At 46.1% G+C, this 14,145-nt stretch overlaps 1 protein-coding gene across 1 annotated transcript in view; it reads right to left on the minus strand.

Annotated features, from left to right (window-relative positions):
• Positions 1-1,238: 1,238 nt before the first annotated feature.
• SIAH3 (siah E3 ubiquitin protein ligase family member 3) overlaps positions 1,239-14,145 on the minus strand; it is a 76,588-nt gene continuing 63,681 nt past the window's right edge. Inside the window, exon 2 of the mRNA XM_054446668.2 lies at positions 1,239-8,047. Within this exon, the coding sequence (XP_054302643.1) occupies positions 7,373-8,047 (675 nt within the window). The 3' untranslated portion in view covers positions 1,239-7,372. The remainder of the gene's footprint in view (positions 8,048-14,145) is intronic.

The raw sequence follows: 14,145 nt of genomic DNA on the forward strand, positions 1-14,145 counted from the left end.
TCTCTGGACTCTATTTAAGATTTTCTTGCTTCTCCATCAGAATGTAACTGTGGCCATTTCCAGTCACTTTCCTGCCTTCCTCTCTCTTGCAGAAGCACCAGCTCTCTTCTTCAGGTGACTTTACCTGCTTCTTTGTTCCTTGTGGCCACTTGTCTCACCAGACACCTGGCTCTAAATTTAAGAACCTAAAGTTCAGCCAAATACCCCTAGCAGAATCTCTCAAGGGAGGCTATTAAAAATCAGAATGCTGGCCTCCACTTGGACCTCCTGAGTCAGAATCTCCAGTTCTGGGGCTTAGAAATCAAGTTCTCCAAGTAATTCTCAAGCACACTGACATTTGGGAAGCAAAACCCTGGATCCCAGGGTTGGAGTTGGGCTGGATTTCTCTTCCCCTGCTTAGTTTCAGGAGGGCCACTTTCTCCCTTCTTTCAGGCAAATCTCTCTCTCCAGCACTTAGCAACCGTGGTGCAGGTCTTTGAGGGTATTTTGAGGAAAGAGGTGAATATCTAAGACACTAATGAGGTGCAGAATGGTCCCAAGAAAGGACTTGGCCTGAATAGTGTGTTGCCTCATGAATATTCATGCTGGCCATGCAGTCAGTTTTGATCACTCAGATCAATTCAGGGCATTTGCTATAAGCCTTTGTGAGAGCAGGAAACAGGTCTTGGGAGTAAGGAGGCGGGGAAGAAGATTGAGGTTAAAGTGAATTGACAGGCAATAGGATTAGAACTCTGCTCAATCCTGATCTTGCCAGTAACTAACAGTGGCCTGAAATTAAAGAATTAAACCATGAAGGCTGCCTTGACAACTGATCTGATAGGCCCAGAAGTAAATTTCAGGGGCAGTGTTGTCAGGCAGAGGCAGGGGAGAGCAAAGATAAGGGACACTGGGGTGCTTGGAACGGGAGGGAAGCCCTGTCTCTTTCTTTACAATCCAGCGAGAGGCTTTGGTGTCTCTTCTCAGGGCAGCACCGTATGCTGGAATAGTTCCCGGGGCAAGTTAGTTGCCAGGGCTTCAATTCACCTCTGGTAGCACTTTCTTCCTTACATTCAATTAGGACTTTAAAATGGAGGCAGAAAAGAACAGGGGAGGAAGATAATGAAGCATAAGTCAAATGTGGCAGCTGGCAACTTCCTGATAATTGCACTTTCCCTCTTAGCATTTCATTTCTATTCCTTCAAGCTGCACGGTAGCCTGTGGAAGGAAAAGGAACCCGCCACAGAAACAACTCCAAAGGGTCGAAGGAAACAATATCAAATGCAATTTAATGACATTTTCTATGAGAGACAGGGCAGAGATGAAGTAGCAGTTTGAGTTTGTTCAAGTTATTGTCTTTAACATTATAAGAAAGCATAGAAAATTATATATACATTAATTCAGGGCAAGTAAAATGCTTCTCAATTTCCTTTCTCTTTCTTATCTCAATGCCCTAAAGAAAAAGATTGAAAAAGGTTGAGGAGTATTTATAGTATAGTAGCCAACGTGAAATACTTTCACAAAATATTGGAAAAGACAAATTCTAACTCAGGTAGTTCATGTGATGACCTGATTTGGGGGGAAATTAATGTTTATCTACACCAGATCTCTTGGATTTCTTTTCAGTGAAGTTTTTCTTCAGCTGTCTATTTTCCAGATGAACACAATGGGGAACTCACCAATTCTTGAAGAAAATCTTATGAACAAAAAAATCTGAAATTTAACAATCTGACTAGGAGACGCCACTCATGATGCTATTTGCAGCTGAACCTCAATCAAAGTCTAACTCTTTGGGGTCCCACCCACGATCCCTTCCCCTTTCCCTTAGAAATGCATCCAAGTAGAAACTTCAGCAACCCTCACTTCTTCCATCCCTTCCACTGAAACCACTGGGATCAGAGTAACTGATGCACTATTGACCTTGAAGATTCTGCCTGCTTCAAGGGACTTAGCTGGAAGTTTCCAGTGACTCTTGTCCTAGTGGAAACTGTACCCCAGATTTAGAAAGAGTATTGGTCTGGGTAGGCTATGGATTGTGAACAGGGTTCTTACTGGGTTGCAAAAAAGTGAAGTAGCCAAGTAGGAGAGTAAGGCCCTGGGCCCTGTTCTTCATGTGACATTCCTTGGCTTATTTTGTTTTCTGTCCCCTCAGCTTCATGCTTTACGGGGGTCCCACTTTTGTGGTAATGCATCTTATGTGGTGTTTGACACCACTGCTTGCTGTGTCTCTTGAATGGTAGATATTTCCAATTTCTAATTTCAAAGTAAAACATTTCTATAGGTTTTGGCCAGCATGTAAGAAAGAGGTAGGGAGGGTGACCTGTAAGAACAAGTAACAGGAAATTTGAGCTTTATGGAGCTGGTTTTGCTTTTTGGATTGGGATAACCAATAGGCTGAGTTTGTGGAGCCCAATTTTTCCATGAAAGCCACCAAATAGAACTTTCCACACTAACAGCAATAGGGAAGTGTCCGGGCGGAGAGCAGAGGGTGCTCTTTGGCAGAAAATGCTCTTGAAGCTGCTTAAGCCTCAGAGTCTCTTCTCCAGAAGAGCTCGTGTTTCCCCAACAATTTGCCGTTCCGCTGGCTTGACTGTCATTTATGCCCTTGTCAGTATGGCCTTCCAGGGCCTTGCTTCTCGTTCCAAAGTCCCCTCTCCCACCCTGCTGTGCTCATCAGTAACGTCTAGGCAGTGGTATTAAGTCAACCCTCTGTATCCACAGGTTCCACACCTGTGGATTCCACCAACTGTGAATCAAAAATATTCAGGAAAAAAAAAAGAAATAATACAACAATAAGAAATAATGCAGTATAAAAACTATTGACATAGCATTTACATTGTATTAGGTATTATAAGTACTCTAGAGATGATTTAAAGTATATGGGAGGATTGCGTAGGTTATATGCAAATACTATGCCATTTTATGTAAGGGACTTGAGCATCTTCAGATTTTGGTGTCCACGAGATTCCTGGAACCAATCCCCCAAGGATACTGAGGGATGATTGTACTGTTAAGTGCTTAACAACTGGCTTTCTAGGGAGAAAAATCCCTGTCTAGTAGCACTTGCTAATTTCCATGGTGTGAATACTTCCATCATGGCTAGTTTCAAGCAATCACCGTGATGTCACTAAATGTGGAGCTGGAAGATGCAGTGCAGCACATTATTATATAGTATGTTCATCATACAGATGTGATAGATGTAAATAACCCCAGGAGCATAGAGAATAAAAAGAGTAGTGAAATAATTAGGAAGTGATGAGTTTTAAGTACTTTTGACCTTTGCTTTAAATATAATTTATTTAATTGTAAATGTATATCATTTTTAATACTGACTGTACTTAATTAACAATCAGCTTGCAAAATTCCTGAAAGATTAACAGCCAGAACACAAGCCAGCTCTAGTACTCCACTAGGTCTTGGGCTGAAAAAAGAGGGAGAAAAAGGGGAGCTAAAAGGCCATATCGAGTATGAAAGCACTAAAAGGCCTCTATGCCATTCACACTTTATGACTCGGTCCTTCTGAGCCTTGGGTCCATATGTTCATAGAAATGACATGGTTGCTGTTGGTCAGAAGCCATACGTGCCTGGTCCCAGGCCCAGCTCTGCCATTTGCTAGCTGGGTGATCTTAAGCAAGTTGGCTAAATTCTCTTAGCTTACGTTTCCCACCCGTAACATGAGTACAATAAAGAGCACCTGCTTGCTAAGGTTGTTATGGGGATTACATGATCTACTATATTCAAAGTACACAGCCTACTGGATCATATAGGAAAGCCTCAATAAGTGGTAGCCATGAGTACTATTATGATTACTATGCTGATCTATTCCTAAAATGTCCAGAGTAGCCACAGCTAGTGATGGGGTATAACAGGTACAGATTCATGCAGATACCGATTGTTAAAGACAATCTTCGTGTGGCCTGACCTCCATTTCAGCGTCAACCATGTATGTAGGCTCAGCCTCAAGGGAGGAATGCTCCTCTCTCCACACCTCCTGAAAAAAACCTCTGGCAGATGCCTGAAGTTCAGATACTGGTAACTCATTTTTCATTGTTAAGTGTGCTGTCTCTCTAGGCCTTCTTTTAAAAGGCAATTACTCCTTAGAGAGTGAGTCATTAACTCTAGCACCTTGGTGTGAATGAGGCAACCAGATCCCAGGGTTCTGTGCCGGGACTCCTGGGACTCTAAGGTGAGAAACCTGGGTGTGGGCAAAGGGATTCAGAAAGGGCCTGGCGCACTGAAGCCTCCATATGCAGCCCACCCACTTCCTGGGCCCCCTGCTTCCAGGTGGACTAGTGCTTTTTTTATTTTTCTAAAGAGATAGGGTCTCACTCTGTTGCCCAGGCTGGAGTTACAAGTGGTATAATCACAGCTCACTGTGACCTCAACCTCCTGGGCTCAAGCCATCCCCCTGCCTTGGCCTCCAGAGTAGTTAAGACTATAGGCTTGTGTCACCATGCCCAGCTGATTTTTTTTTTTGTAGAAATGAAGTCTCGCTATATTGCCCAGGCTGGTCTCAAACTCCTGAGCTCAAGCAATTCTCCTTCTTTGGCCTCCCAAAGTCCTGGGATTATGGACGTGAGCCACCATCCCTGGCCTAGTTCTTAAAGCAGAGATGCTTCTAAAAACAAATCTACTCCAGTCTTTCTCTTCCTGCTCCCTCAACTATCCCAGGACCAAGACTCAGTTGATTCTCAGGTCCTCAGTCCACTGGTAAGCTGGCAAGACTGCTGAATATTTCGGGTCAGTCTTACTTCAAGAACACCAAGTTTGCAGTCAGTTGATCTGGGTTTTGGTTGTGGTCTAGCCACTTGATGTGTGACCTTGAAAAGATCACTTCATGTCTTAGAACCTCTATTCTGTTAGTATATTGAGGATACTAATGAGGATTAACCTGAGACTCAAATGAAAGAGCCCTTCAGGAACTGTGAAGCTCAAATACAAACTGCTGTTACCATTTTCTATTCCCAATTCTTGGTTGTTAGTTTGCTCCTTCTTCTCCAGTTCTTCACATATGGATACGGAGAGGCCTTTTGGGGAGCACCATAGATGGAAGATAATAATACATTTCCCATGCTTTGTCCTAAAGCTTTCTAGGAACCAAAATAAAAGCTCCCATCTGGAATCACTTATTCATAATACAGTCTTGTGTGCAGTGAAAATAACCTGAAGTCATTCCCAGTGTGGCTCAGGTAACTTGGCACAACCAGAAGGCAAAGGTGATGTCTGCAGGAGCCCTAAGGCCCTGTGAATGTTAGTTATATTCTTAGTGAGGTTTTGTTTGTTGATCTGGAGCACCTGTGATGCTACACAAATGCTTTCAAAGTGGTTGAGTCTCAAAAACCAGGAGAGGACCTGTGGCTTCTAAAGGCATAAGACTTACAGCCAAGGGGGTCTTAGGTTCTGGGAAGGGGATTGGGGATGCAGTGAGGAGGAAGACAGCCAGTCTCTCCACGCACAGATGGACCAGCCTCAGGTGTTCTTGGGCATCTGTGTGATTGGAGGAGGGTGGCTGGTGCCCTGGCAGGGCATCTGAGAGCTCAAAGAATGAGCAGGCCCCAATCCTTTCTTGCGACTGCAGCATCTGACATGTGCCTCTATCTGTGGCGATGTTTTTTGCCCCTCTCAGGGCTCCGATGGAATGCAGTCTCAGCCCCAGGGGCCCAGCGATTACTGTGTGACCAGAGCAGCCTCTGTTATTAAATCTTCTATTGACTGGCACCTCCCTCCTGGTGCATGGGGTGTAAGTTGGCAACAAAAGTGGCTGGAAAATTAACCCAGTTGTTGGGGGAAGGGTGTTGTGTTTCAGGATCAGTTATTTTTGGTGGAGAAAAAATTGCAGATGGCCAGCCAGGGCAATCTGCGTGAGACTAAGTAGTCACTTGGAGGCCCGCCAGGACCCAGCCGAGGGGGTGAGGTGCAGGAACAGGGCACGGAGAGTAATGTCTGGTTGGCCAAAGGCCCACTGGGCTCTCATGGGGATGTGCTGGGGATGGGGTGCCTGGCTTCTGCAGTGTTTGGAGAGCAGCCAGAGGGAGGGACAAATGCAATAAAAAGGAGCTATAAGAGGTCCTACTGGGAAGGCTTACAGGTGTCCAACTTAGAACAGAAAAGACAAAGTTGACTAAACATGCTGACTTTCTTCAAATACATGAGAGACTTCTACAAGAAGATGTTGATGAATTGTTCTGACAAACAAATAAGAGAAAGCAGCCTGCACAGAGGCAATATGGATTTCTGTCACTGTGTCATTCACACTGCAACAGGTGCTGAATACATACTTGAGCCGTGGTCACGTCTACATGCTGAATGGGACGGTAGGAGCATTTTAGAAAGTGAGGAAAGGGAAGAGAGCCTCCCAGGTTTGTAAGTGATGGCCAGCCCGCCAGGTCAGAGATCCTGGGTGCCACCCTCTGAGTTCTTTGCATTTGATGATGAGTCCTGGTTCTGCTTTTTGCATGATATGAAAGAACTGCACCCTAGGGAGGAACTGATGGATTTTATAACGTGATAATAAAACTCTCTGAGGAGGGAGTGCCCTCTCAGAGATGGGAGATTAATTTTATGTTCTCTTTTTCCTGTTGCTTTTCATCCCACCCCCCATCTTGCCTGTTCTTTTCTACTACTTGCTCAACAGAGGGCAAAGGGATTTTTAAGAAAGCACCAAAAATCTGAGGACTTTGATTCCAGAGCAGGAGAAGACGGCACAGCCTGGGAATAAGGTGACAAGAGCCCGTCACAGGAAAGTGGGCCTCTGACCACTCTCCTGAGCCCCAGCATCAACCTGAGCACTCAGCACACAATGACACCTCTAGCCCAGTCCCCAGCCCTGCAGTGGATACACGATCTCCTCATGCCCGGCTAGCTCAGCTTTGACCTTGAGGTTCCTGGGAAGGTGTCAGAGTCATGTCTGGTTGGTCTGAAATGTGATCCATCTCTGAGCTGGGCCCCTTCCCCAACCTGCTGACTGCACACGTTCAGATTTAGCTTGCTCTGAAATAGACTGAAAAGAGAAACAAGAAATGATTCTCACACTAAGCCTCCTTTCAACCCCAACAGTCTGCTTGGTGGTGTTTTGATCCTTTTGAAAGCAGCGGAGAAAGGACTTGGAGGTGACGGGAAAAAACTATTCTGATTAAATCTTACAAACATTCTATAAAACAACACCAACAAGACAGGACAAACGTCACACCAAGATCTTAAATTACAGGATGTTTACATAATGTAATGCCCATGGCAGACAAAAACTAAATCCCGCAAAGTACCTGAGACAAAAAAAAATAATTAAAATTAAAAAAAAAGGAAGGAGAAGAATAAAAAGGAGTTTGGAGCCCTGGCATTGGGAGGTCTGAGACGTTTCCTAGGGAGGCTGTATGGGGAGCATCTGTGGCTCTTGGCCTCACATTTCAGCTTCTGAGGGGCGGACCTCTGTTGCGGTGATGGCAATCCCAATGGCAAGACTGCCGTTGTCAGAGAAGAGCTGTGCCAGCGAGGTGTTGAGGACGAGGCAGTCCCCGTCCGTAATCACTGAGTCCACGCACTCAAGAACAGACCGGGGGGTGGCCTCCCACTTGAGGCGCCGATGGTTTCTGTTGAGCTCCAGGCGATAGGTGAAGCAGTCGGCCTGGGTGGGGGTCCCAATCAGCATCATGGTGGCAAAGAACTGGGGGTGCCCTTCATGCCTCTCCTGTTTCCTCAGCACCAACAGAAAGTGGTGGCCGAGGCAGGAGTGCATGATGATCCAATCAGCCGGCGCGGGGAGGTGCATGTCCGTGGCCAGGAAGACGATCTCAGCTCCCTGGAGGATGTCAACCCTATGGATCTGCCGCAAGTGGGGCACCACCACCTCCAGGTGGCCTTCCCACTGGCAGGAGAACAAGGGACACATGCACAGGCAGGGTGTCACCGGGGTGGCGTGTAGCCCCGCCTCCTGGTGGTGAAGGTGGTGGGGGTGGGCGTGGTGGCGGAGGTGGTGGTGGTGGCGGTGGTGGCAGTGGTGGTGGGAGAGATGGTGAGGGTGGAAGCTGCCTTGCTCTGGAGAGCTCTGAGTGACGGCGCGCCGACTGGACACATACTGTAAGGAAAGAGAAGAGCGTCAGTGCGGGGATGAGGCCCATCTCTCCCTGGCCGCTACTCCTCTGATGTTCAAAGTGTTAAAAAGCAGATCCTCCAGTGCAGGCTGAGAAAGGGTCATTTCTTAAACAAAAACAAACAAACGAAAAAAACAAAGGACAGAGTGGGCACCTTGGGGTGGCGGGTGTTGAGATTCTGAAAACTCAGTCCAAGAAAATGCAGTATTTATGCCTTTGTGGTTCTTTAATGAGATACACAAACAAATGGGCAATTTCCTCCTCAAGTAACATGCAGTAGGATGGTCATCAATCATAAAGAACAAAGACAGCTGTTTGTTTTTTTCGCTTTTTTGATATTGTTGATATTTTTGTGCAGGCAATGGAGGTCAATAGATTTTTTTTCTATTTTGTCATAGTTATTAATTTTAGAACAAAATTTACATAATGCCCATTTGTCCTTCCAGTGTAGCCAGGGATTGTCCTGTCTTGGGTGCCCTTCTCCTGCATCCTAAGGCATCTGGTGGGATGCAGAGCTGATTGTGTGCAGTGGGACTACAGTCCCTAAGGAGAGAGTCCCCGCTGTGACTCCTGAGACTTTGCTGCACCGGGCACACATCTACCCTATTTCTAGCTCTCTGCCCCAGGGCAGCTTCCCAGTGCCTCATCACCAGGCAGCCTCCACCTGGAGAATCTTCCCACCTTCTGTTCCTCATGGTGGTGTGCCCACAAGTGCCCCCCAAAACACCAAGAGCTGTGAGGACACCTGATCAGGTGTCTGTGAACATTTATTGAGCATCTGCTGTGGCCAGGCCCTTGCAGGGATACAGCTGTGAGCACAATAGATACTGTGTCTCTTGGTGTGGGTGGCACAGACATTACTACACTTATAATTAATTACAGTTTTGACAAAGGTCCTCCATGTGACATGAAGACTGTGATTCATATTTTTCAGTTGAAGAAACAGGCTTCAGTAATAATGTGATGGAGCCAGCAAAACTGGTAAGTGAAAGACTGGGATTCATTTTCACGCCCCCTGACTCTGAACACAGGAGCACACCCCCATCCAGTGATGCCTGCCTTCAGCTCCCTCCTCTGTTTCCTGAGTCCTTCTTTTCTGTAATTAGCCTGCATGATCTAGGTCACACAGGGGAGGTGGCAGCTCTGCAGTGCGCTCCAGGCATGAGTTGCTCACCTTGCAGCTGTTTCCTAGGCTGTCCTCAGGTAGGGAGTGTCCCTTCTGCCCTAGCTCTCCAAATGCTTTCTGGACTTCAGATGCCTTTGGGCACTTGCCTCCTCACCCTGCTTCAGTTCATTCCCAAAGTACAGAGGGCAGGGGTGAAGGTCACCAGCCACTGTTGCTGCCAGAGTTTCTGTCTCCCCTGACTTCCTGTGGCTAATAGTGAGCCAGCTAGCTTCCTTTCTTTAGGGCATTCAGGACACACATACACGTACATACATGCACAGTCATGCATGCAACACACATGCATGCATACACACACACGCTCATGACACATACATGTGCACCCATGGTTCACTGGGATTGTCACCCTAGTGATGGAGGTGACCTGGAGGAGGTGGGGGCCAGATCAGCTCTCCTCTCCAGTTGTTAGTTCCATCTGCTGGTTTCTGCATTCTTCCCCCAGAAGTGTGATCTACAGGGGCTCTTCCAGTAGCACCTGTCCTGCCCCTGGATGGTAGCTGCTGGGCAGTCTGCTGTCCTCCATCCTGCAACCCCACCTGGTTCCCCTTCCCCAAGGGGAACAGTGTGTCTTCAGCTATGAAGGAACAAGCTGTGTTCCAAAATCCTGCTAGTGATGAGTCTGACTTATCCCTCGGTGTTAAGTATGGGGAAGGAAACTAACTAGTATGTAGCATCTACTAAGTGGCAGCTGCTATGGAAAGGAGGTATTTTAAAAATAGTTATTTCATTTAATTTTTCACAGAAAAGATCAATTTCCTTATTAAAAAATAAAAATCTGGCTTTGTCCCCACCTGCCTGCTGGTGGCATGGACCATTTAGTGATTGGGTCGGGGGGTTTCTCCCCTCTCCTGGGATCATGCAGGAAGCCCAGGGCCCACACCTTCCATCAGCCAGGGTCAGGACCCTCCCATGGACCTTCCTACTGTCTGCAGTCCCAGTAGGCAAGCAACTTCTTCTCCTTTACTCAAGAGGACCCGGTCTTGGGCTCTCATGAAAAACCCAAATGGTGTCCCTCTTCCAGTCTCTGAGAAGGCCCCTCTCTACCAGTCTTTACAACAATCAGGAGAGAAACATTTTATGTTTGTCTTACAGATGAAGAAACAGAGACACAGAGAGATTGAGTCACTTGCTCAAGTCACACAGCTCATAAGGGCTGCAGCTAGGAATGGGGCCCAGGTCTGTTAACGGTGACAGATCATAGACTAGGAGGTGAAGATCACAGGCTGGAGGTCAAAACACTCTAATCTGTTTCACTGTTTACGTGTTCAGTCAGTTCTCTCATTGGCAAAATATTTATCTCGACGGCATGTTAGGAGATCAAATGAGAGAATGCCTGTAAAACGGCGTTACAAACTTTATCAAGTGTTACCTCGAGAGGGCATTTCCATTTAGATGTGGTTTTGGGTGAAGACTTGGCAGCCTTCCACTGCAGTCTGTGCCTGCCTGTCTCCATTCTGATCAACTCACTTTCACACACGAGCAGCAATCTGGGCTGAGCTCAGGCCACCATAAAACCTGGAGAACCCAGCCTCACACTTGGCCTGGGGCCACCAGTCCCAGTGCTGACCTGTAAGGACAGATAGAATGTCCTGAAATCCCCATTTAGAAATGACCTCTGGGCTTTCCCCTATTCTTTCTAATTTCTCCATATTCTTCTCCAGATCCATTTTCCATCTTCTCTGTCCTGTCCTGTACAGCTAATGTCAGAGATGGGAGGTCAAAGTAGTAGGGAGGGAGTGAGAAGAAATACCTGGATCTTCCTCTCTCCAATCTCTGCCAGTGCCTTCCATTGGTGAAACCCAAGCAGAAACCTACCAGCAAAGGGAGTCCAGCAGGTGCACTCAGCAAAGTTTGGCTCCCTTTGAAAGTGGTACTGGGTCAGGCAGACGGGTGAAGATGGCATGCAAATATCTCCATTCCTCCTATGTGATGCTGCTGATTTGAACAGGCTGGGGCTCCTAGGCTGAGTTTTGATGGGGCTTATGGCAGGGGGAGAGAGAAAGATGCCCGTAGTTCATTAAGCCATTCAGCATACACGTACACACCACCCATCATGTGCGAGGGGCTGAGAAAACAGAATAAGCTCCTTGTTCCTGCCTCACTAGCTCACTATGATTGTGTGAAAGCAATGCAAAAATGCAGGGTACACCAGGGGCTGTGAGAGCACCAAGTGGGAGAGGTAGCTCTTCTAGCCAGTGTGAGGTGACATTTAAACTAATTGAAGCGTGAAGGGTGAATTCTCTAGCAGAACAGGCAAAGGGCTTGCCGACAGGGAAAAGAGCACGTTTGAAGGAGCTGGGTATGAAGGAACATGAATGTTCAAGAAGTGACAAGAAGTTCCAAGTGGCTGATAGGGAATCTGGTGGAGATGGAGAGGAGATGTTGGGTCATATTGCCCAGGCCTTGTAAGCCAAGCTGAGGCTCTGAGATGGCGCCCAGTGCATGGTGGATATTAGCAGGAATATCCAAGAGACCCAGCTATGTGCTTTAGGGAGCTCCTGTGGGTAGCACAATGCCCCCTACGCCCAGCAGCAGAGCCTGCTCTAAGCTGGTGCTCAGAATGGGGCCATCAGCAAGACCCAACCCTTGTCCAACCAGCAGACCCCAGCAATGGTCATTCCCCTTAGACTCTCCCGATGCTTCCTTGTGGCTTCATCTTCCACTAGCCTTTTTGTTTTTTAATTGCTGCCGTGTTACAAAGCAGCCAAGGGTATAATCCAAAGAGCCTGAAGTGAATAACTATGCAAATAGAGTGGGATGTGATACACTCATTGAGACCTGTGTACTTGCTGTGCCCTGGGATGGTGCTCAGAATAAACACAACCTTAATTTTTTATTTCTTCCTGCTCCATCTTCTGATGCAAAATATGTTTCATTTAAATGATCCTTGGGTGAGTGAAGTCACAGGGCTGCTGGCAGGGAGAAGGGATTCTTTTAATTGGCAAAATGCTAATCGTTTCAGAAAATGAATTCCAATCTTCCCATCTAATACAGTGGATGTGTGAGTAATTACTTTCCTTCACTAAACTGTTAATGCAACATTAGTGATTACACTAATTAAACCTAATGAACTCTTACAGACTGATAAACCCCTCAGTCAGTCAGTGGATGCCTTCCTTCCATTGGCTGTGTTTAACTTCCCATTTGGAAGAGAGATCTTGAATTAACCTTTAGAATAATGCGCAAAATTGGGTTTAGCAATGTTAGGCTTTATAGGCTGGGGATAATACTTTCTCTAAGCATTAGTGAGGCCATTTCCACTGAGGGTGTAATTGAATTTAAGAACACATTCCTTAATTTGATCAGCCACACTCCCATGGTCGGTAACGGCCCTCCAAATCCTGGCTTCTGAAGGGGAAACCTGCCTCTGGAAATACCACATGACCCTTTCTCTGGCCTCTGCTCCCTGTGGTCACCAAGCTCACTTAGAGGATTGCTTTTCCTTTCCACTTACTTCCAGGAACATTGCCATGCATTTTAGCTGAAAGAGGATTTTGTACCCAATTTTACATGGCAGGCACATGCTTCGAGTTTGCTCATGCCCTCATTTGTGAATATTAATTAACTGAAGTTTTTAGTCCTAGGTGAAGTGGGGAAGGCAGCAATGCTATTGATGCATTTCACACAAAGGGAGAATGAGCAGGTTGGGGTGGAGGGTAGATTAACATTTCTGGGCAGGCATCAGAGTACTGAGGTAAAGTCTAGGTCTGAGACAAGTTGGGAGTCAGGTCTGCTAGGAAGGGAGAAGAACTGACCGCTCCAGGACTGTGCCCTGCACACAAAACTCAGGAGGACTCTAGATGCTTCCAAACAGGTAAGAAATAAGTTAAGCCAAGAAAGAAAACAACAGTAAGGCTTTTACCACCTGGGATAGGAACATCTTAATTAGAAAATGTATCTTATGCTCCTTCTCCTCCATATCAGATTCAGCTCTTGCTATGTAGATGGATGAGATTTTCATGTGGACAGTATGAGCATGTCTGCAATTTCCTTTAAAATACTTTAGTATAGAGAATGTGATAAAAATCTATCTATGTATCTATCATCTATTTATCTATCTATCTATATTTTGAGACAGTGTCTCACTCTGTCACCCAGGCTGGAATGCAGTGACGTGATCTCGGCTCACTGCAACCTCCACCTCCTAGGTTCAAGTGATTCTCCTGCCTCAGTTTCCTGAGTAGCTGGGACTACAGGCGCCTGCTACCATACCTGGCTAATTTGTGTATTTTTAGTAGAGGCGGGGTTTCACCACGTTGGCCAGGCTGCTCTTGAAGTCCTGACTTCAAGTGATCTGCCCACCTCAACTTCACAAAATGTTGGGATTACAGGCATAAGCCACCACACCCAGCCTAAACATACGTATTTTTAAACTATACTCTAGGGCCTGTCAATTCCTGAATCAGGAATTCAAACATCAAGGTAATCACCTAACATAGTATTGGAAAAGTCCATACCTGAGATAATGACTACAATGGCCTCAATTAGTACCCATATTTCAGATTCACATCACATGCTGCTAGTTAACACTTCCACAAATGTTTTGGTTGGTGAAATTAGTAGTTTGTTAATCAGCATAGTAGATGCAAGAAATGGGCTCTAGTTGAGGAAATGAGTGGTTTTTGAGCTGTAAAGATTAGTTAAAATTGTGCAGAGAGATTTCTCACTTTATGAATGGGTCTTGAAAGCTGGTTCCCTAAATATCCTTGTGTCCAGCTGCTAAGTCAGGACTTCTGGTGCTCCGATGCCACTTCTTAACTGTATTGGAATCTTGCCTCTGAAATACCACTGCATACAAATTTTCTTTACTGGTGATCAAAATTACGTAACTTGAGTGTGGAGAGATTGGTTAGTACACACAGAAGCCTTGAGTCTTGACCTATCTATGCCATTGTTTAG

Source organism: Pongo pygmaeus, chromosome 14 (genome assembly GCF_028885625.2).
Source record: "Pongo pygmaeus isolate AG05252 chromosome 14, NHGRI_mPonPyg2-v2.0_pri, whole genome shotgun sequence".
NCBI classification, from domain to species: domain Eukaryota; kingdom Metazoa; phylum Chordata; class Mammalia; order Primates; family Hominidae; genus Pongo; species Pongo pygmaeus.